At 30.9% G+C, this 21,494-nt stretch overlaps 1 protein-coding gene across 4 annotated transcripts in view; it reads right to left on the bottom strand.

Moving 5' to 3' along the window:
- Window positions 1–21,494, bottom strand: part of LOC135127396 (uncharacterized) — a 174,424-nt gene that overhangs the window by 50,612 nt on the left and 102,318 nt on the right. For all 4 annotated transcript variants that reach the window (XM_064053841.1, XM_064053857.1, XM_064053846.1 and 1 more), the window contains exon 3: window positions 12,810–12,936. In XM_064053841.1, the coding sequence (XP_063909911.1) occupies window positions 12,810–12,858 (49 nt within the window). In that variant the 5' untranslated portion in view covers window positions 12,859–12,936. The remainder of the gene's footprint in view (window positions 1–12,809; window positions 12,937–21,494) is intronic.

Here is a 21,494-nt window from a genome sequence, read left to right as displayed (position 1 = left end):
TAAAAGACACTTTCTTCCAGATTTCGACTTGTACAATTTTGTGTCTCATTTATGAGAAAATTCCAACAATTTTTCCAGAAACGATAAAATAAAATGACAATTTTCGAAATAATTAAAAATTTCCATTTTTAAACTGAATTTTTCTAAAATCTTGGTCCGAGACCATTAAAACGTTATGTTTTTTGTATAATGTTGGCGACATCTAGATCCCAGGATTTTTTGGAGACTTTTAAAAAACTTTCCAAAAATTGCAGTTTTTCAGCGCCCTTTTGTGTAAATTCGAAAATTACCTAAACATATTCTTGTAGATTTAGAACTGCGTAAGTTATTTTTGATTCGCAGATTTTACAACTTTTCCAAGAATCGACATAAAGAGGAAATGGTGATTTTCGAAAGATTTAAAAAATTTCAATTCCAAACCGATTTCTTCGAAAATCTTATGTGGAACCATTAATACTTTGTATTTTTCGAATAAACTTGTCGAGATTTGTACCCCCAAACTGTATTTTTAGTCAATTTTTCAATAATAAATTTTTTACTACTTCTCGAACAGCCTTCGAAAAATTTATAAAAGACATTTTCTTCCAAATTTCGACCTGTAGAAGTTATTTTTAGTCTGATTTATTAGAAATTTCCAACAATTTTTCCAGAACAGAGAAGATAAAAAGATGACAATTTTCGAAATATTTAAAAATTTTCATTTTCAAACCGAATTTTTCAAAACTCTTGGTCCGGGACAAAGTTACATTATGTTTTTCGAATCATTTTGGTGAGATCTAGATTCCATAATTTTTTCAGGATTTTTAGACAACTTTCCAAAAATTTCTCTTTTTCAGTGCCCTTTTCCTATGAATTTTTTGATCATTTTTCGAAGACCCTTCAAAAATTACCTAGACATTTTCTTGTAGGTTTCGAGCTGTATAGGATATTTTTGGATTCATTGCTTCGAAAATTTTTACAATTTTTCCAGAATCGACAAAACAAAAAAGATAATTCTCGAAATATTAAAAAAAAAAAATCATTTCCAAACAGATTTTTTCAAAAATCTTAGTCTGCGATCATGAACACTTTATATTTTTTGAATAAACTCATTCAGATTTATATCCCAACGTTTTTTAGACATTTTTTTCCACATTTCAAAAACTAATTTTTTAAAAATAAATTCTTTTACTGTTTTTCGAACACCATTCGAAAATCTTTAAAAGACATTTACTTCTAGATTTCGACTTGTAGAAGTTATTTTCAGTTTCATTTATACCAAAATTCCACCAATTTTCCCAGAATCGATAAAATAAAAAATTACATTTTTCGAAATATGTAAAACAATTCATTGCAAATTCGAATTTTTTAGAAAATTTTAGCCTGGAACCATTAACGCTTTACGCTCTTTGGAATCAGCTAGTCGAAATCTATACTCCGAAATTTTTTAAATATTTTTAATCAACTGTTCAAATATCTGAATTTTTTCAAACACCATTCGAATATTATGAAAAAACAATTTCTTGTAAATTTCGATTTGTAGAAGTAATTGTGGTTTTCATGTATGCGAACATTCCAACAATTTTTCCAGATTCGATAAAACAAATAATCATAAATTTCGAAGTTTTAAAAAAAATCCATTTTTATAACGAATATTTCGATAATCTTGGCTCCGGACTATTAAGGCGGTATGTTCTCGTAGGAATCTATATCCCAGATTTTTTTGAGAATTTTTAGGCAACTTTCCAAAAATCTCAAACTTTCAGTTTTTTCAGAATCGATAAAATGAAAAACGACAATCGTCGAATTATTTAAAAAAATGTACTTTCAAATTCAATTTTTCGAAAATCTTGGTTCGGGACCCTTAACACGTTATATTTTTCAAATCAGCTTGTTGAAACCTATATGCCAGAATTTTTGGAGGATTTTTAGACAGTCTTTAAAAACTCTAATTTTTCAATAATTTCTCGACTTGTAAAAGTTATTTTCGGTTTCGTTTCTTCAAAAATTTCAACAGTTTTTTAATACTCATTTGGATATATAGTTATTAAGAACATGGTATGTATTTGAATAGTTCACATTTTTTTTTTATTTTTTTTTCTAAGATTAAATTATAAGTTTCCCAAAAAATTGTAGACCTTTCCACTGATTAATAGAATTCATTCTGTCAATAAAATTTAAATATACAGTAAACTCGCTTGACGTACACCTTGTAAAACTTTTATGACTTAAGCGGCTTAAGCCAAACCACCCTTATAAGTCAAACTGGCTATTGTAAGCTTTGTGGACCCGAACCGCAAGGATTATTGCTGTCCATTTATGCCATAATCGAGCTGTGAACTGAGTTAAGTTATACAATAGCCAGTTTGACTTATAAGGAAGCTTTGGCTTAAGCCGCTGAAGCTATAAAAATCTTACAAGGTGTATGTCAAGTGAGTTTACTGGAGTACATTGTTCTACACAGTTTTACTTTTTATTTCTGCAGATTCAGCTAAGAGAAGTTATAAAATAGAATAAAATGAAACTGTGTCTACTTTCTTCTTTTCTTTCATTTTACGGCGCATAGAAAACGATAATGCAGGTTTCTCGGTTCTATCCGATTTTATCAAAGAGATGATCTTCGAAACTAACGATCGTGTCGCCTTCAAATTGGAACTGAATCTGAGATTGTCATGAAGACGGTTAACAATTAATGAGCCAGTAACAATATGTTACAACACCTAACAAATACATACTGTTAAATAAATCACTAAATCACACTTCAATCACTAGTAGTTGTATAGAAAACACTTCATGTATACTGCGACAAAACCGAGCTCGTTTTTTTTCTGACGTCATAAATGTTTTAAAACTACACAGTCGAAAGTCCATACAATTGTATTAGCAATTCTGTGACTTCAGAATAGTGTTTAGTCCTCTTTCTACACTGTGTGCACATTTTCGTGTATTGTCGGCATAATGTGAGGTAAATTTAGGGTGTTGGATAAATATCACAATGTAAAATAAATTTAATACATAATATAAGCCAAAAATATAAGCAATAAGCAAAATAAATTATTTCAGACATGACACCAATACGTGACAAAATAGAGTTTAACCTATTTCGATAAACTTTTCGTGCTAGTGTCCATTTAAAAAGTTCACAGCCGACCTCGCGGCTGCCAATAAAATGCCAAGGTATAACAATAGCCTTTGGATCAACCACCTAGCATTTTCTTTCGTTTTATTTATGTTATCCGTTTCTGTCATAGACACGTGCAATGAACAATAGCAACCGTAATAAAGTATGTGAGTGTCCAACTTGTAACTTTACTGTTCAGAAAGCATGTTATTGGCATTTCACACCGCAGTTTAGTGCGGTTGGGTTCTCTTGACACTTCCGGCCGAAAATCTCACTGCAAAATATTCGACAAGCAATTATTACGGAAGCGTGAAATGATCGACCCGAAAAAATGACGAGTTAAAAATGTTTTATGGAGGCGAAGTGTGCAGAAATTCCGGCTTTCCTCTGAACTTTTTCACAGTGGAAGAAGAAAATTGAATTTTATACTTAATCCTCCGACATCTATTCTGTTGAAAGCAAGTTGGTTATGCTTGGTAAAAACTTTAGATTTTTTTATGATTTATAAATTCTGCAGTTCCCTGAAGTCGCGGTAAACTTTCCCATCTTACGTACATGTGGGGTTAGATTTATGAGATAGTAAATAATGTAAGAGTGGAGACGACCAAATCTTCAAGTTTTGGTTTTACGTATTTGTATTTACGGTTTCGCGAGCGTTAAAGTACTGAAATAACAACGTTTGTGTTCCTAAAATAGACGATTTTATTTAAATCGCGACAATTTTCTCACAACTTTTAATAAAAAAACCTTTTAGGATAACGTTCGCAGAATCCCAATGTTCGGAACTCTGAGAAATTAAATTTGGGCCTAGCTGGAGTAGATTTTCACATGCTGCACGAATCTCGACAATTTTTTAGACGGTTTATGTGGGGCGCAAACCAGGTTCTGTTTAGCAGGAAATGCGTCGGTACACCTGGTGCTGCCTTGGTCCATTCCTTCAGCCATTTATTTTACAGTTAGTTTTGTGGCGGCAGATAGTCTAAACAATTTTGGCTTCAAGAAAAAACAAAGAAACAAATTAAGAAAATTTTACAAAAACTGTTTTGTGCACTTTTTAACGTTGTTAATGAAGTAAGTAGCAATCTATCATTAGACCTGAATTATTGGTTGCCTACGTATGAGGCAGAAACACACTGACACCTGTGACAACCTTTGAACGAGTAGTAATTTGATGTTTTTTCCGAAGTGTGTTCGAAAATCTGTATGAAAATACATTTTTCTATTTATGAACACAAACAACGCCAATAAAATACAATTAAAAAACCTGTTGCACCATTTTTAACTTAACTGCACCACCGTATTTTCTTTTCACTCCCAACAAATTCCATTCAGTTGGTAAATTGTATTTTATTACTATTTGTAATGAGATGACGTACTCTGAATAACTTTTGTTCTGTGATGTGGAATTTTAATGAGCTGTTTTCTTTTCTGTGCAACTGGGGATTTCAGACCCACCAGGGTTCAATCAAACTTTTACAACACGTCATGGTGAAGTTTGGTAATAACAAAAAACCAAATGGTAATGATTCTGATACATTTTTTAATGCAAACGGTTTCGGCTTGGCAGAGTGGCTTCAAAGACAACTCGTCAAGTAATATATTCAACTAAGGTCTATCGAAGTGAAACGGAATGTTTTTCAGTTCGACGGGCAATTTTTCCACCAGAGAGAAATAGTTGAAAAAATTTTACGATATTTCCGTCGTAGCTAAATTAGTTTGATAAGCTTCAATTTTCATGTTATGAAGAAGAAAATAGTGGATGATTTCGAACTATCGACATAGTTGTAGGTATTAGAAATGATAAATTTTAAAAAGTATGCAATTTTTTTCATTTCGATGGACAATTTTTCCAACAACATGAAGAAACGTCATAGGCTACCTCTCGCTATTAAGGTTTAAATTTCTTCCAAATAACAAAATAATAATCAGTAGGAATTTTCACTAGACACAATTGTAATTAGAAACAGTATTGGGTTAGAAATCAGTTTATTCAGAAAAAACACCTGTACACCTCGCTACTTCCATTATTGTTCTCAACAATAGATGACAGGTTTCACTGTTCCGGCAACAGACTCCTCACTTTCCCTCTAAATGAGAAAATGGACAAAAGGAGCTCAAAATGAATAAGAAGACAATTTTTGCTGCACTTAGTTTTGCTCTCTCAAGCCATAATTTTCATTGAACCTAGCGTGAAAGTCGTTTACACTTTAGAACCATGTTTTGAAATGCGAATCGTAAAGTCGAGCTCAGTGAAAAGCCGCTGATTTAGGGAATTAATAAAAAAGTGTTTTAAGGTTATGACAAAACTTTTCTGTCGGCTCTGAACCACATCCGCTTCATTAAAAATTATAATATTTCATATTTTTGGGCAAAATACAAGATTTCACAGCTTTCAGTTTTACAGTTTCAAAGTTAAATTGCAAAATGTTGTTATACAATTTTGATTCTCCTTCCAAAAATCTGAATATCTAAGGTAAAAATTCAGCACGAATTCATAAACCACAAGTGTAAGACTATTTTATAAAATTTAGATAATATTTACTATTGTAAATTTTGGAGATGACGACATTCCATGGTTGGTGGGCATAATTAGACAAATTTTTTCAAACAGTAGGGGTCATGAAATGTCGAAAACACATAAAAGTAGCCAGTTGTCGTCCCATGGAGTCGATTGCAATAATGATTTAGTTTAGGTTTCACATTCTTAAAAAATATATTTGGCGCACCCGAGAAGGTTTAATATTTTTAAAAAATTGGTCTAAAGAGTTTAGACAGTACTTCCCTCGCTGTCGGAAACTTGACGACTGCATGCCTATTGTGTTTTTTTTCTCATTACATTTTTGTAGTGGGAATTTAAAAAAAAATTGCGATGACGTCATCAACATTTTTGCAAGGACACGTATATCAGTTGGGATAGATGTAGTGTAATACTAAGAATAAAATTATTATATTCTCAAATTTTCGGGAAAATGAATTGGGTCGTTTGAATATTGATTTGTAATAATCAATAAAATAACGAAACAATTTACTCACGTATACCTACGTATCAGAGGCAACTGAAAATCGTGTATGTATAAACATTCTTAATTTAAGATGACAGGCGTAACAGCATACGTGAGAGCCAAACAGAGAAACTGTAAACAAAACGACCGTCGGTTTTATTGCTTCGACTTCCGCTTATTATATAAAAGATTGGGTTTTATTTTAATTCTTGACGGTGAAATTCACAATTGGTTGATTATAAACATGTCTATTTCACATTCGCGGAATCAAGTGAACGCATAAAACAAATGCAGGTCTGTAATGTTAAAGTCGGTGTAAATAAGCGTGCTACCCTTATGTTTCAACCGAGTTTTTCCTTTAACAAATTTTGTGTCTACCAAATTGGGTTGGTTGGGGTGTAATACTAATAATAAGTGTTGCCTTTAATTTAATCAATAAAATAAATTGACTTCATTAATTTTTTTGAACCACCTCTTAAGAAAATCTAAAAAATATGAATGGAATGATAAATCACAAGTACAAACTCATCATATTTTTTGCATTTTAGATAGGATTTATTCAGCAAAATTTAAGGGTGACGTCATCAATTTTTTTAGGAGGGATGAACAAATACATTTTGAACAAAAGTTTACCATGCTTATAATAACTTTAAAATATTCCCAAGATTTCAAAGCATTCGGTTTTGTAATTCCTGATTAAATCGATAAAATAAATTCACGCCTTCATTAATTTTTTTGAGTCACCCTGCATATGCAAATCCAAAAATATGAATGGAATGATAAATCACAAGTACAGACTCATCATATTTTGTACATTTTAGATACGATTTATTCGGCAAACTTTTGAGCTGACGTCATCAGTTTTTTGTAGAAGATAACCAAATATATTTTGACTAAAAATTTATTATGCTCTTTATAACCTTAAAACATCTGCAAGATTTCAAAGCATTCGGTTTTGTAGTTCCTGATTAAATCAATAAAATAAATTTACGCATTCATTAATTTTTTTGAGTCACCCTGTATATGCAAATTGAAAAAATTTGAATGGAATGATAAATCACAAGAAGAGACTCACCATATTTTGTACATTTTAGATAGGATTTTTTCAGCAAAATTTTGTGGTGACATCATAAATTTTTTAGGGGGGACGACCAAATACGTTTTGATCAAAAATTTACCATGCTTATGATAATTTTAAAATGTCTTCAAGATTTCGAAGCATTCGGTTTTGTAGTTCCTGAGTAAATCAGTAAAATAAATTTACGCTTTCATTTATTTTCTTGAATCACCCTGTATATGCAAATCCAAAAAATATGAATGGCGTGATAGATCACAAGTACAGACTGATCATATTTTGTACATTTTAGATATGATTTATTCGGCAAATTTTCGAGCTGACGTCATCAAGTTTTTGGAGGGGATAAGCAAATATATTTTGACTAAACATTTATTATGCTCTTTATGACCTTAAAACATCTGCAAGATGTCAGAGCATTCCGTTTTGTAGTTCCTGATTAAATCAATAAAATATATTTACGCATTCATTAATTTTTTTGAGTCACCCTGTATATGCAAATCCAAAAAATATGAATGGAGTGATAGATCACAAGTACAGGCTCATCATATTTTGTACATTTTAAATATGATTTATTCCACAAACTTTTGAGCTGACGTCATCAAGTTTTTGGAGGGGATAAGCAAATATTTTTTGACTAAAGATTTATGATGCTCTTTATAGCCTTAAAACATCTGCAACATTTCAAAGCATTCTGGTTAGCAGATTAAAAATTAAATTTCAAAATGTTGTTTTATAATTTTGATTTTTTTTCCAAAAATCTGGACGTTTCGGGTGAAAAGTCGATTCAGAGTTGTAAACTACATGTGTAGGACTATGTTACTTTATACAATTGAAAACCCATTTACTATGTACAATTTTGAAATGACGTCATCGCATTAGTGGTGGGGATGATTAGACAAATTTTGATTAGCGTTTTACCATCTACATGATATTCTTAATATAAGTACAAAATTTCACAACAATCGGTCGAGTACTTTCGGAGATTATCTGTCTAATAAAAATCCGGGACAACAGACGGACAGACGGACGGACAGACAGACGGAAATGGGAGACCTATTTCTTCGTCTTCTAGGGGTCATGAAAGATCGAGAAAACGTAAAAGTAGAGAGTCGGCCGACGGACTCGATTACAATACTTCCTTTGCTTACGCTCGGGAAGTAAAAAGAGAGTTGAACCTCCGAGACGGGTTGACTTTTTTCAACAAATATATTTGGAGTCCCCGACAAGGTTTTATAATTTTAAATAAGACAGCTGGAACCCCCGAGAAGGCTTTCCATTTTTAAAATAGCCAGTTGGGACCCCGGAGAAGGTTTCAAATTCTTAAAAAAAACAGTTGGTACTCCCGAAAAGGTTTTACATTTTTAAAAAAGACAGTTGAGACCACCGAAAAGGTTTCTCATTAAAAAAAAGCCATTTGGGGCCCCTGAGAAGGTTTTACATAAAAAAAATAATTTGGGACAATTGAGAAGGTTTTACATTTCTAAAATAGACAGTCGGGACGCCCGAGAAGGTTTCACGTTAAAAAAAAAACATTTGGCGTCCACGAGAAGGTTTTAGATTTTTAATAAAGACAATTGGGACCCCCGAGAAGGTTTCATATTCTTAAAATATACATTTGGGGCCCCTGAGAAGATTTTACATTTTTAAAATAGACAGTTGGGACCCCCGAGAAGGTTGCACACTCTAAACAAAATACATTTGGGGCCCTCGAGAAGGTTTCACATTTAAAAGTAAAACATTTGTAACCCCGGAGGTTTCAGATTTAAAAAACAATACATTTAGGGTCCCCGAGAAGGTTTTACGTTTTAAAAAGAGATCATTGAGACCCCCGAGAAGATTTCACGTAAAAAAAGACATTTGGCGCTCCCGAGAAGGTTTTACATTTTTAAAAAAACAGGGTTGGGACCCCCGAGAAAGTTTCACATTAAAAAAAACATTTGGGGTCATTGAGAAGGTTTTACATTTCTAAAATAGACAGTTGGGACCCCCGAGAAGGTTTCACATTAAAAAAAAATATTTGGGACCATTGAGAAGGTTTTACATTTCTAAAATAGACAGTTGGGACACCCGAGAAGGTTCACATTCTTAAAATAGACAGTTGGGACCCCCGAGAAGGTTTGACATTAAAAGAAAAATCATTTGGGACCATTGAGAAGGTTTAACATTTCTAAAATAGACAGTTGGGACACCCAAGAAGGTTGCAAATTCTAAAGAAAATACATTTGGGGCCTTCGAGAAGGTTTTACATTTTTAAAAAAGACATTTGTAACCCCGGAGGTTTCAGATTTCAAAAACAATACATTTGGGTTCCCCGAGGTTTTACGTTTTAAAAAAAGACCGTTGAGACCCCCGAGAAGATTTCACGTAAAAAAAGATATTTGGCGCTCCCGAGGACGTTTTACATTTTTAAAGAAGACAGTTGGGACCCCCGTGAAGGTTTCACATAAAAAAAGACATTTGGGACCTCCGAAAAGGTTTCACATTCTTACAAAAAGACATTTGGGACCCCCGAGAAGGTTTTACATTTTTTAAAGAGACAGTTGGGACACTTGAGAAGGTTTCACATTAAAAAGAAAAAATATTTGGGGCCCCCGGGAAGGTTTTACATTTTTAGAACAGATAGTTGAGACCCCCGAGAAGGTTTCACATAAAAAAAAAACATTTGGCGTCCACGAGAATGTTTTACATTAAAAAAAAATTGGGATCCCTGAGAAGATTTCACATTAAAAAAAAAAAACATTTGGCATCCACGAGAAGACTTTACATTAAAAAAAAATTGGGACGTCTGGGAAGGTTTCACACTTAAAAAACATTTGGCATCCACGAGAACGTTTTACATTTTTAAAAAAGAAAATTGGGACCCTCGCGAGGGTTTCACATTAAAAATATCATTTGGCGTTCACGAGAAGGTTTTACATTTTTAATTAAAAAAGGAAATTGGGACCCCCGAAAAGATTTCACATTCTGTAAATATACGTTTGGGACCTCCGAGAGGGTTTCACATAAAAAAAAACACATTTGGCCCCCCGAGAAGATTTTACATTTTTAAATAAACAGGGTTGTATTGTCACAGTTTCAAGAAAGTGAACTAATTTCATCAATAACAAGTTTGTTATGACATCATAATACACAATGCGAAAGGAAAAGATAAAAAGAACCAAAGGCCAAGTTTGGAATCGAACACGCGACATTTGGTCCGCATTCCTGACGCGTAACCACTAGACCAGGACCGGGATGCCTTACGATAATGGTAAATTGTCATTATACTGTGCACTGTTTCTGCAAACGGGAGAATACTTTTTTCGTTCTCTAGGGGCCATGAAACACTCGTCCAACTATACGGAGTGTTCTGTTTTTAAGACGCAACATATAGCTTGATTTTTTCAAATGCAACATTATATTGACATATTAAAATTGACGTCTTTTAGAATTTACAATCAAAATTTATGTTTGAAGTTCCAATTTTTCAGCAATGGAAGAATTTGCCAAAAAAGTCGCCATAGAATTATTTTTAAAATGTGTAATCAAATACTTTGCAGAGAGATAAATAAATATACGCGCTTTGTTGTGAGTCTTATTATGCAGAGTGTTTATAAAAATCTGTTTAATTATTGCAATATTTGCAATGTTCAAATATCGATATATCTATTTTTTTAAATAGAACACCCTGTATTTTGTGAATGCATTTTTTTCTGTTTTTTGTTCTTTATTTTATATGAAAAGAGACACCAACATATTGAAAAAAAAAGAGCAAACAATTGAGTAAGATGCAGTAATAAAATATAGGGTGTTCTCTTTGAAAAACTGAAATATTTGAAATTGTAATATTTCAAACCTTTTTTATAAACATCCTGTATATTAAAATTATATTTAATCAATACTGCAACAAGGCGTTTACCTTTATTTATCTCTCCATAAAATATTGTAACATAGATCTTAAAAATAATATCATTGCGATTTTTTGTGAACACTTGAACTGATAAAAAATTCAAGACAATTGAAATAATAATGTGGAGACAGTTATAAAATCTAGCTAATGAGAAAATATAAAAATAGGGCATTATATTTCAAAAACGAAACTTTGTGCTATGTCTTGAAATCAAACCACTCTGTATTATAGTCGAGCATAATTTTTATGTATGCTACTCAAAGAGTAGTTTAACTTGAGCCTTTAACTTTTTTTGATCTTTAATATTTACAATTAATGAGACCTTGAAAACCGCGCGCTTATTGACTCACCCTGTATATTAGAATACTAGAAAATCAACAACAGTTTTGAAGAAAAATCTCAGATTCGGTATTTCAAATAGTAAAATTTTGAATATGCTCCTAACCTGACAAAAAAATTGCTACTCGGCATTTAATAATACAGATAGAGTGTTTAACGCAGATGATGGTCCTACTCCTTGTATGTTTTTTTTTATGGTGAACAGAGACAGTAAGAGCGATAAGTGGCAGCTAATTGTCACTTTTTAGATTTAGTTTTAGTTTAGTATTTCTCTCAGAGAAGAGGCCAATTTGGTTGACAAACCGCGAAACACATTCCCATTTTCCTTTTCGTGTGACGCAACATGTTAAATCGCGCAAGTTTAGAGGCGAGGAAACAAAATTAGCACTTCAGTACACTACAAACAAACAAGGAAACCTAGACAAATGGAATTTTATACCACATTGCGGCCATATAAGTCTCTAGAACTTCCCAGTTAAACAATTTCCAGACTTGATTAAATTTGCATAAATTTTTGTCAATTTATGCAATAAATGAAATATGTCTCTACTTTATCAAAATTTACTAAACCAGCATAATTCTGTCGGTATTTGAAACATTCGCAATATCGAGCTAGCGCTATGTTTTGCATAAAACAGTTGCACTGCGCTCCAAAAACTGTAAACGTTTGTGTACTCTACGAATTCACCCGTGCATAACAGAAAAATAAACGAATTCGGTGTTTGCAAAAATGCAATATTTAAAACTCGTCTATGATGTTTCGACATCGGGTATTTTTAGTTAAATCGTAACGCGAAATTCTAACTTAAAAGACCCTTGCGCCGAAAATACGAGAGGTGAATTCCCCCTCAATTATATTAAATTCGTTTGCGGTTCAATGATTAAAAAGAGAAATGTGGGTGTTTTAATGCTATAAATATTCATGGTTTGCTCAACTTAAATTTCAGCGAATGTCATTCTTGTTTTGCGCTAATACGAAAACCGCGGCCATTAAGTACACATGAAGACTCAATTTATTCAAGTCATAAAATAAATATGCAATATTCACACACCGAAGCGAACTCGCAATTCGTGCGCACGGAAATCATGAAAAATGATTTTCATAAAAATGAGCTTTTCAACGTCACGGAGTTAAGCGCCGTGAGCTTATGACTTAAGATTTGACGTAAGGCAATTAATTGTTTCGTCAAGTGTTTGTATATCCTTTGAAGCTCTCGACTAATATTTCCACTATAAATTAAATGTCTTGTTCAAGTTTCCAAACATGTACAAAGTGTTTATATTTCCAAAGTGTCGCTGAACTGACGCAACAAGCTCATAATTTATCCATCTCTCCGAATGTGGAAAACGTTGAAAAATTTAATAGAAGGAAAAACGGACAAAGCGTGGAAACGAACTCACCCGTGAATAGGCAGCAAACCAGGGGGAGGAGGTGGCGGCGGGTATCCATTCTAACACCTTATAATGTTAACGCTAACTTAAACACATTATCTGAAGACGGGGTGGTCGGTGGGATGTTCCACGGTGCCTGAAACCAATAACCATTCATGAGAAACGCGCGAAAAATAAGCCGAAAGTCATTTTGCCTCTTGCTGCAAACTCATTCACATAAAGTTTGCATTTAATTCATTTCGAACGTCAGCGGAATTAACAAACTAACGACTTCTCCCACTAAATTAAGAACATTTCGTTGAGGAATAGGGTGCAACAGTTCCATTTCTCCAAACTTCCAAACCCATATATTACCAAATAGTTGGCATAGAATTTCGCTAGAATTTGCGAATTCCAGACGCTTCTTACAAAGAGCTTCACTTTTGCTCCCGAACCGCGAATAAAGTCAGAAAACTGTGTTAGTTATGTACAAATTCTACCGAATTTAAAAGGTTTCTAAATGCCATCAAAATTTTTTTCTCAACCATTCATGACCCCTAGCGTACACAGAAATAGGTCTGTCTGTCTGTGTGTCTGCCGTATTTTTCCGGATTTTTATTTGACAGATAATTTTAGAAACTACTGGACCGATTATTGTCAAACTGGCTAAACAGCCCCACTAACAATTTGATGACGTCATCTCGAAAATTTACAATATTAAATTTGTTTTTTAGGGTTCACGTCCATTATTTTTAAATTAGTAGCATGACAACCAGGATGTTGGACAACTTAAAAAACAAACAAGACTTTTTGCCGACTTTTTGGACAACAAGTACCCCAATTGTATATTTCATTAAAAAAATATAAGCAAAATTTAATAATAATACCAAAATTAACAATAATAAGGTGCCATATATTTCCAAAAAAGACAGGATAGATAGTTATCATAGAAAAATTAAATTCACAAAATCAAATCTTATAATTTTTCGAAATTTTCAACAAATATTTCAGAATCGATTAAATAGAAAATGGCATTTTTTGTGAAAAAAAAAACATTTTCAGATTCAATCTTTGGAAAATCTTGGTCCTGAACCATTGTATTTTATGTTTTTCGAATCAGTTCGTCCAGGTCTATATCCCAGAATTTTTTGAAGATTATTTGAAAACTTTTCAAAAATATCAATTTCTCAATACCTTCCCGCATGAATTGTTTGGCCGTTTTTTGAGCATCCTTCAAAAATTTACTAAAGACATTTTCTTCTAGAAGTTATTTTCGGTTTCATTTCTTCAAAAATTCCTGTAATTTCTCTAGAATCCATAAAATGAAAAAAAATGTCTTCTTTTTCGAAAAATTCGGTTGAAAGACACTAACGCTTTATGTTTTTCAAATCAGCTCGTGGAGATCTATATCCCAGAATTTTTTGAGGATTTTTAGACAACTCTTCAAGACTTTCAAGTTTTCACTGCCTTCCCGGATCAATTTCTTAAGTTTTTGAAGAATTTTTCGAAAATTACCTCGAGATATCATTTTTATAAATTTAGAACTGTAGAAGTTACTTTTGGCTTTTTGCCAAAATCGATAATACTTAATAAAATTTATAATTTTCGAAAAAGAAAATTAGGGCAAATTTTCGAAAATTTTGGACCGAAAGCATTAACACTTTCTGTTTTTCAAATTCAAACTGCATTTCAAAGTTTTTTAAGAATGTTGTGTCAACTTCTCAAAAATCTCAGTTTTCAACACCTTCCCGTGTGAATATTTTGACAGTTTAGAAAGATATTTATTTTACTTGTAGATTTCGAATACTTCGATGTTATTTTCGGCTTTATTTATTTCTTTGAAAATTATAAGAATTTTTCCAGAGTCGATAAAATTAAAATTCATAATTGTTTGACCGAATTTTCGGAAATCTTGGTCAAAAATCTTAAGTTTTTCGAATCAGATTCTTGAAGTCAACTCGTATTTCCCAGAATTTTTTACTATTTTTGGAACACTCTTCAGAAATTACTTAAAGATATTTACTTGCAGATTTTGAATACTTTGAAATATCTTTCAACGTCATTCCTTCGAATATTCCAAGAATTTTTCCGGAGTCGATAAAATGACGATTTACAATTTTCGAACAAAAAATACCCTTTTCACACCGAATTTTCGAAAGTTTTGATCCGGAACCATTAACATTTTTTGTTTTTGGAGTCAGATCATCGAAATCTATATCCCAAAAACTTATTGAAGATTTTTAGCCAATTTTTTAAAAATCTCAATTTTTCATTGTTTAATCTCCCGTATGATTTTTTTGACCGTTTTTGGAGTACTCTTCTAAAATTACCTAAAAATATTTTTTGTAGATTACTAATTGTAGAAGTTAATGTCACCCTCATTTGTTCAAAAATTACAACACTTTTTCCAAAATCGATAATAATATGATACATAATTTTCGAAAAAAAAATTTTAGGCCAATTTTTCGAAAATTTTAGACCGGAACCAGCAGTTTCTGTTTTTCAAATTGTAAATGTATTCCAAAGTTTTTTTAAGGATTTTGTGTCAACTTTTCAAAAATCTCAATTTTGACAGTTTTTGAAGCACTCTTTGAAAATTACTAAAACACATTTGGTAGACTTCGAATTTTTCGATGTCATATTTTCGGCTTCATTTCTTCGAAAACACCAAGAAATTTTCCGTAAAATGAGAATTTATAATTTTCGAAAAAAGTTTTTCAAAAATTGAAAATCTTGGTCCGGAATCATTAAAATTGTATATTTTTCGAATCAGATCCACGAAATTTACTTATATATTCCAGAATTTTTTGAGGATTTTTGGGCAACTTTTCAAAAATTTAATTTTTTCAATACCCTCTTGTATGAATTTTTTGACAGTTTTGTGAGCACTCTTCAAAAGATAGGTACCTAAAGATATTTACCTGCACATTTCGAATTCTTCCAAGTTATTTTCGGCTTTATTTTTTCGAAAATTCCAAGAATTTTTCCAGAGGCGATTAAATGACAATTTATAATTTTCGAAAAAAACAAAATTTGAGGCCAAATTTTCGAAAATTTTAGACCGGAACTATTAACAGTTTCTGTTTTTCAAATTGTCACTGTATTCCAAAGTTTTTTAAGGATTTTGTGTCAACTTTTCAAAAATCTCAATTTTGACAGTTTTTGAAGCACTCTTTGAAAATTACTAAAAGACGTTTGGTAGAATTCGAATTTTTCGATGTCATGTTTTCGGCTTCATTTCTTCGAAAACACCAAGAAATTTTCCGTAAAATGAAAATTTATGATTTTCGAATAAAAGTTTTTCAAAAATTGAAAATCTTGGTCTGGAATCATTAAAATTTTATTTTTTTGAATCAGATCGACGAAATTTACTTATATATTCCAGAATTTTTTGAGGATTTTTGGGCAACTTTTCAAAAATTTCATTTTTTCAATACCCTCTCGTATGAATTTTTTGACAGTTTTGTGAGCACTGTTCAAAAGATACCTAAAGATATTTACCTGCAGATTTTGAATTCTTCTAAGTTATTTTCGGCTTTATTTTTTCGAAAATTCCAAGAATTTTTCCAGAGGCGATTAAATGACGATTTATAATTTTCGAAAAAAAAATGTGGGCGAAATTTTTGAAAATTTTGGACCGGAACCATTAATAGGTTCTGCTTTTCAAATTGTAGCAATAAGTTTTTTAAGGATTTTGTGTCAACTTTTATAAAATCTCAATTTTTCAACATCCTCCAGTATGAATATTGTGACAGTTTTTGATACACTCTTTGAAATTTATTGAAAGATATTTTGTAGAGTTCGAATTCTTTAATGTCATGTTTTCGACTTCATTTCTTCGAAAACACCAAGAAATTTTCCATAAAATGAAAAGTTATAATTGCTGAAAAAAAAGGTTCCAAGAATCAAAAATCTTGGCCCGGAACCATTAAAATTATATGTTTTTCGAATCAGGTCGTCGAAATTTACTTGTATATCCCAGAATTTTTTTGAGGATTTTTGGGTAACTTTTCAAAATTTTCAATTTTTCAATATTCTCTCGTATGAATTTTTTGACAGTTTTTGGAGTACTGTTCAAAAGATACCTAAAGATATTTACTTGTAGATTTCGAATTCTTCGAAATTATTTTCGGCTTTATTTCTTCGAAAATTGCAAGAATTTTTCCAGAGTCGATAAAATAAAAATTTATAATTTTCGGAAAAAAAATCGTTTTCAGACCGAATTGCCGAAAATTTTGAAACGGAACTATTAACATTGTCTGTTTTTCGAATTAGATCGTCGAAATCTATATCCAAAAATTTTTTGAGAATTTTTAGGCAGCTCTTCAAAAATCTCAATTTTTCGATACCTGCCTGTATGAATTTTTATGACCGTTTTTGAAGCACTCTTCGAAAATTACCGAATTATTTGAAGTTATTTTCGGGTTAATTTTTTCGAATATTCCAATAATTTTTCAGAGTCAATAAATCGACGATTTACAATTTTGGAAAAAAAAAATCATTTTCGCACCGAATTTTCGAAACTTTTAACCCGGAACCATTAACATTTTTTGTTTTTGGCCTCATATCGCTGAAATTATATCACAGAATTTTTTGGGGATTTTTAGGCAATTTTTCAAAAATCTCTATTTTTCATAATCTACTCTCCCGTATGAATTTTTTTACCGTTTTTGGAAAACTCTTCTAAAGTTATCTAAAAATATTTCTTGCAGATTTCGAGTTGTAGAAGTTGTTTAAATTGGATGATGAAGGTAAAAACTCAAGACGGATTCATAAACCATCAGTACAGTAATACATTATTTTATAAAATTTAGTTGCGATTTTATTATGAAAAATTTGAGGTGACATTATCAAATTACTAATTGGCAAACACAGCGTTCGCACAAATAGTTAAAATTAAATTGATAAATTATTTATTTATTGTTAATTTAAACAATATTTAAGAAGATCACTTAAAGCAGCAGCAATAATTTCAATTTTAATCTCAATACGTCAGTAACAATCAATAAGAACTGGAAATAGCGTATAAAACACAAACGTCTTTTGTGTATTGGCATGTCTGTATCATAAAATTTTCAAAATATCAGAAAAAAATGTAAAGAACTTGACACAATAACACGACGTTGCCGAAATTGCGCCAAAATGTTTTTCTTAAATTTTTTTACGAGTAAAAAAACCATATCAAATACAATTTTCAATAAACATTTCCTTTGCGCTTCTTGTCATCTTGAATCGATCGAGTATGTCTCTGACGTGACTCTTCACTAAACAGTTTTCTTGTACTTTGGTGGAAAATGTAAAAATGTTGGTCTACTGCGTGTTTCAGGTTAAATTTGCGATGAATCTTCGTAATTTGACCTAAAGGAGATGTTAGGCAAACCGTCACGGCAATCAAATAAGATAAGAAAAGCCTGGTGGAAATGTATGCAAATTTTCTCATAAACAAATCCTTTCCGGGGCATCGAAACTAATTGTCCCGAAATGACTTTCATTCGACGCGAATAAAGTGCTGATTGCCGCAAAATATTCACCAGTTTCGAATTTACCAATCTTACTTTAAAATTTACTTTCAATTGAATCTCTTATTATTCATAGAGCAGTGTCGGCGAATTTCATCCGCTCGAAGATATGACCGACTGCTCCTCTTCTATAACAATTTCAACTTATATTTATCGGATAACCGTTCCGTTTTATTGACAGATAGTTTAAAATATCAGTTCAATAATCCGAGAGCACGTAGCATTTTTAAGGCGGCTTGCTTTGCAACACTGCAGGCACTGGAGACCCTTAAGAAATGTGAAATATTGTTTTAACGCTCCTCGGAGTACCAAGTTTTTTCTTTACTGCAATCATTAAGTTTTACGATATGATGCTGTCACATCTTTTCGAGTCTGTCGTTTAGGAGCGGCCGACTGGAACTGTTTTGGGTAAAATATTTCAAATCAAACTGATGGCCTCTGTTACGGCTTTAGGCACGTGTAAACGCATTCGGCGAAGAATAATTGCCAATAAAGCTGAATGAAAAACGTAAATTTTAAAGAGTAATGTGCTTGTCTGTGGTCTTTTTTACAGCAAAGGGGGTTATTAATTTCGATGCTGAATAACGAGCTGCAGAAAAAATTGGTACTGGAGGGAACGCGGCACCCTCCGCACGAAATAATGAATACATAATAAACACTTTTTCGAAAAAGCAAAAATAGAAAACCCATTACTTGAATCAACACGAGTAGGTGGTTATTCAGAATCAAGGGACGACGGTACGAAATAAAAACGATTAAAAATTTTTGCGAAATGCAGGAATTGCAGAATTCGAAGTCGTTTCAAAATTAACGATTTGCTCACTTTTATAGTCATATTTGTCATGCACATAAACGTCAGTCTAACGCTTTCATTATAGTTCTTGTCTCAACGAAGCGGCAAATTCACTCTGATGCGTCTTTAACGTTTAAAAAAAAAAATGGATTTTGCGATTTTTGTTTTCTGATAAACTCTAAAAGTCAACACTAGTGGCGTAAATAACACATTGACTTAAATTTCTTGTTTTGTTTTTTGGATTTTCAATTTTTAATTTTTCAGAATTTTGATTTGCTATTCGTTTCGGTTTTCTATTTTCTTTCTTTAATTATTCGATTTCTCTACCCATGTTCCAATTTTTTAATTTTACAATTTGCAACTTCTTGAGTATTTATTTTCAAATTTTTCAGTTTTTCGATTTTCTAGTTTTTGGATGTCTGAATTTTTAGATTTTGCAATTTTTCGATTTACAATTTCAATTATAACTTTTCGTTTCGGTCTTTTATTTTCTTTATTTTTTGTTCTTATTTTATATATCCTTTTCAATGTGAAATTTTCAATTTTTGGGCATTTCAATTTTTCAATTTTTCGTTCCTTTGATTTTTGATTTGCAATTTTTTCTAGTTTTCATTTTAAATGTAATAATAATAATTATAATGTTTAAAATTTTTGACTTTTTCAATTCTACGGTTTTAGAATTTTTCCATTTTTCAATTTTGGATTTTAAAACTTTTTCAGTTATACAATTTTTCAATTTTTCATTTTTTATTTTTCGATTGATAATTTTTCAATTTTTCAGTCTTCAATGTTACACATTTTTTTATAATTTTAATTTTTTAGTTTTTCAATTTTTTTCAGATTTTTTTAGTTTATCCGTTTTTGATTTTTCGATATTTCAACTTTTCGAATAAAAAAATTGAAAAAATTTTAAAGTCATAGAATTGAAAAGTCATAAATGAAAAAACGATAAAGTATAAAACGAAAACTTTGAAAAATCTTAAAACTTCAAATCAATAACTTGAAAAATTGAAAAATTGAGAAACTTAAAAATCGTGCAAAATCGAAAAAACCAAATAAGAAGTGTAAAATCGAAATATTGAAAATTTAAGAAATTGCAAAATTTGATAATTGCAAAATCCAAAAATTGCTAAATTTAAAAATTATAAAATCGAGGAATTAAAAAATCAAGATCGAAATGTTGAAGAATTATATATAAAGTCGAAAAAACCCTGAAAAACTAAAGAAAATAAAAAACGAAAAATTGTGTTATAAAATCGAGAAAAAATATTAAATAATAGGGAAAACGAAACACAAACATCAAGAACTTGAAAGTTTAAGAAACGGAAAACTGAAAATTCAAAAAATGAAAATTGATAAACTGAAAAGTCGAAAAATGAAAAACTGTAATATCAAAAAGTATTCCGATTTATTATGTTTTGCAGTTTTTCGGTTTTTCAATTTTTTTTATTTTTTTTTAGTTTTTGCGTTTTTAATTTTTCGATTTTTCAACTTTTGGAATAAAAAAATTGGAAAAATTTCAAAATTATAGAATTGAAAAATCAGAAATGAAAAAACGAAAAAGTATAAAACGATAACTTTGAACAATCTTAAAACTTCGAATCAAGAACTTAAAAAATTGAAGAAGGAAAAATTGAAAAATCGAAAAATTGAAAATTGAGAAACTTAAATCGAAAAAACTAAATATTGTACAATCGAAATTTATTTTGGAAATTCAAGAGACCTGAAAATTGGATCATTAAGAAATTCAAAAATTATAAAATTTGAAAACTGGAAAATCGAGGAATTACAAAATTAAGATTGAAAAGTTGAAGAATTGAACAAACGAAAAATTATAAAGTCGAAAGAAACGATAAAAAAATAAACGAAATAAAAAAACGAAAAATTGTATTATAAAATTGGGAGAAAAAAAAATAGTCGGGAAAACGAAACAGAAAATCAAGAACTTGAAAAGTTTAAGAAACGAAAAACTGAAAAGTCAAAAAATGAAAATTGAAAACTAAAAAATCAATAAAGGAAAAATTGTGATATGAAAAAATTTTCAGTCATTATTTTTTTCGATTTGTAAGTTTCCCGATTTTTAGTTTTTAAATGTTTCGTCTTTTTGTTTCTTCTGTTTTTCGATTTGTAATTCGATAGCCCATATTTTCTATTTTGCAGTTTTTCGGTTTCTCATTTTTTTCTGATTTTTTTAGTTCTTCCGTTTTTAATTTTTCGATTTTTCAACTTTTCGAATCAAAAAATTGTAAAAATTTTAAAATTATAGGATTGAAACATTACAAATGAAAAAACGAAAACTATGAAAAATCTTGAAACTTCAAATTAAGAACTTGAAAAGTTGAGAAACTTAAAAAGTGAAAAAACGAAATATTGTAAAATGGAAATATGTATTAGAAATTTAAG

This window comes from Zophobas morio, unplaced genomic scaffold (genome assembly GCF_036711695.1).
Source record: "Zophobas morio isolate AGI-343-1 ecotype UQ-CSIRO unplaced genomic scaffold, CSIRO_AGI_Zmor_V1 ptg000002l, whole genome shotgun sequence".
Classification (NCBI taxonomy): Eukaryota; Metazoa; Arthropoda; class Insecta; order Coleoptera; family Tenebrionidae; genus Zophobas; species Zophobas morio.
The sequence above is the reverse complement of the archived record's forward strand: the minus strand, read 5'-3'. Positions and strand labels throughout refer to the sequence as shown.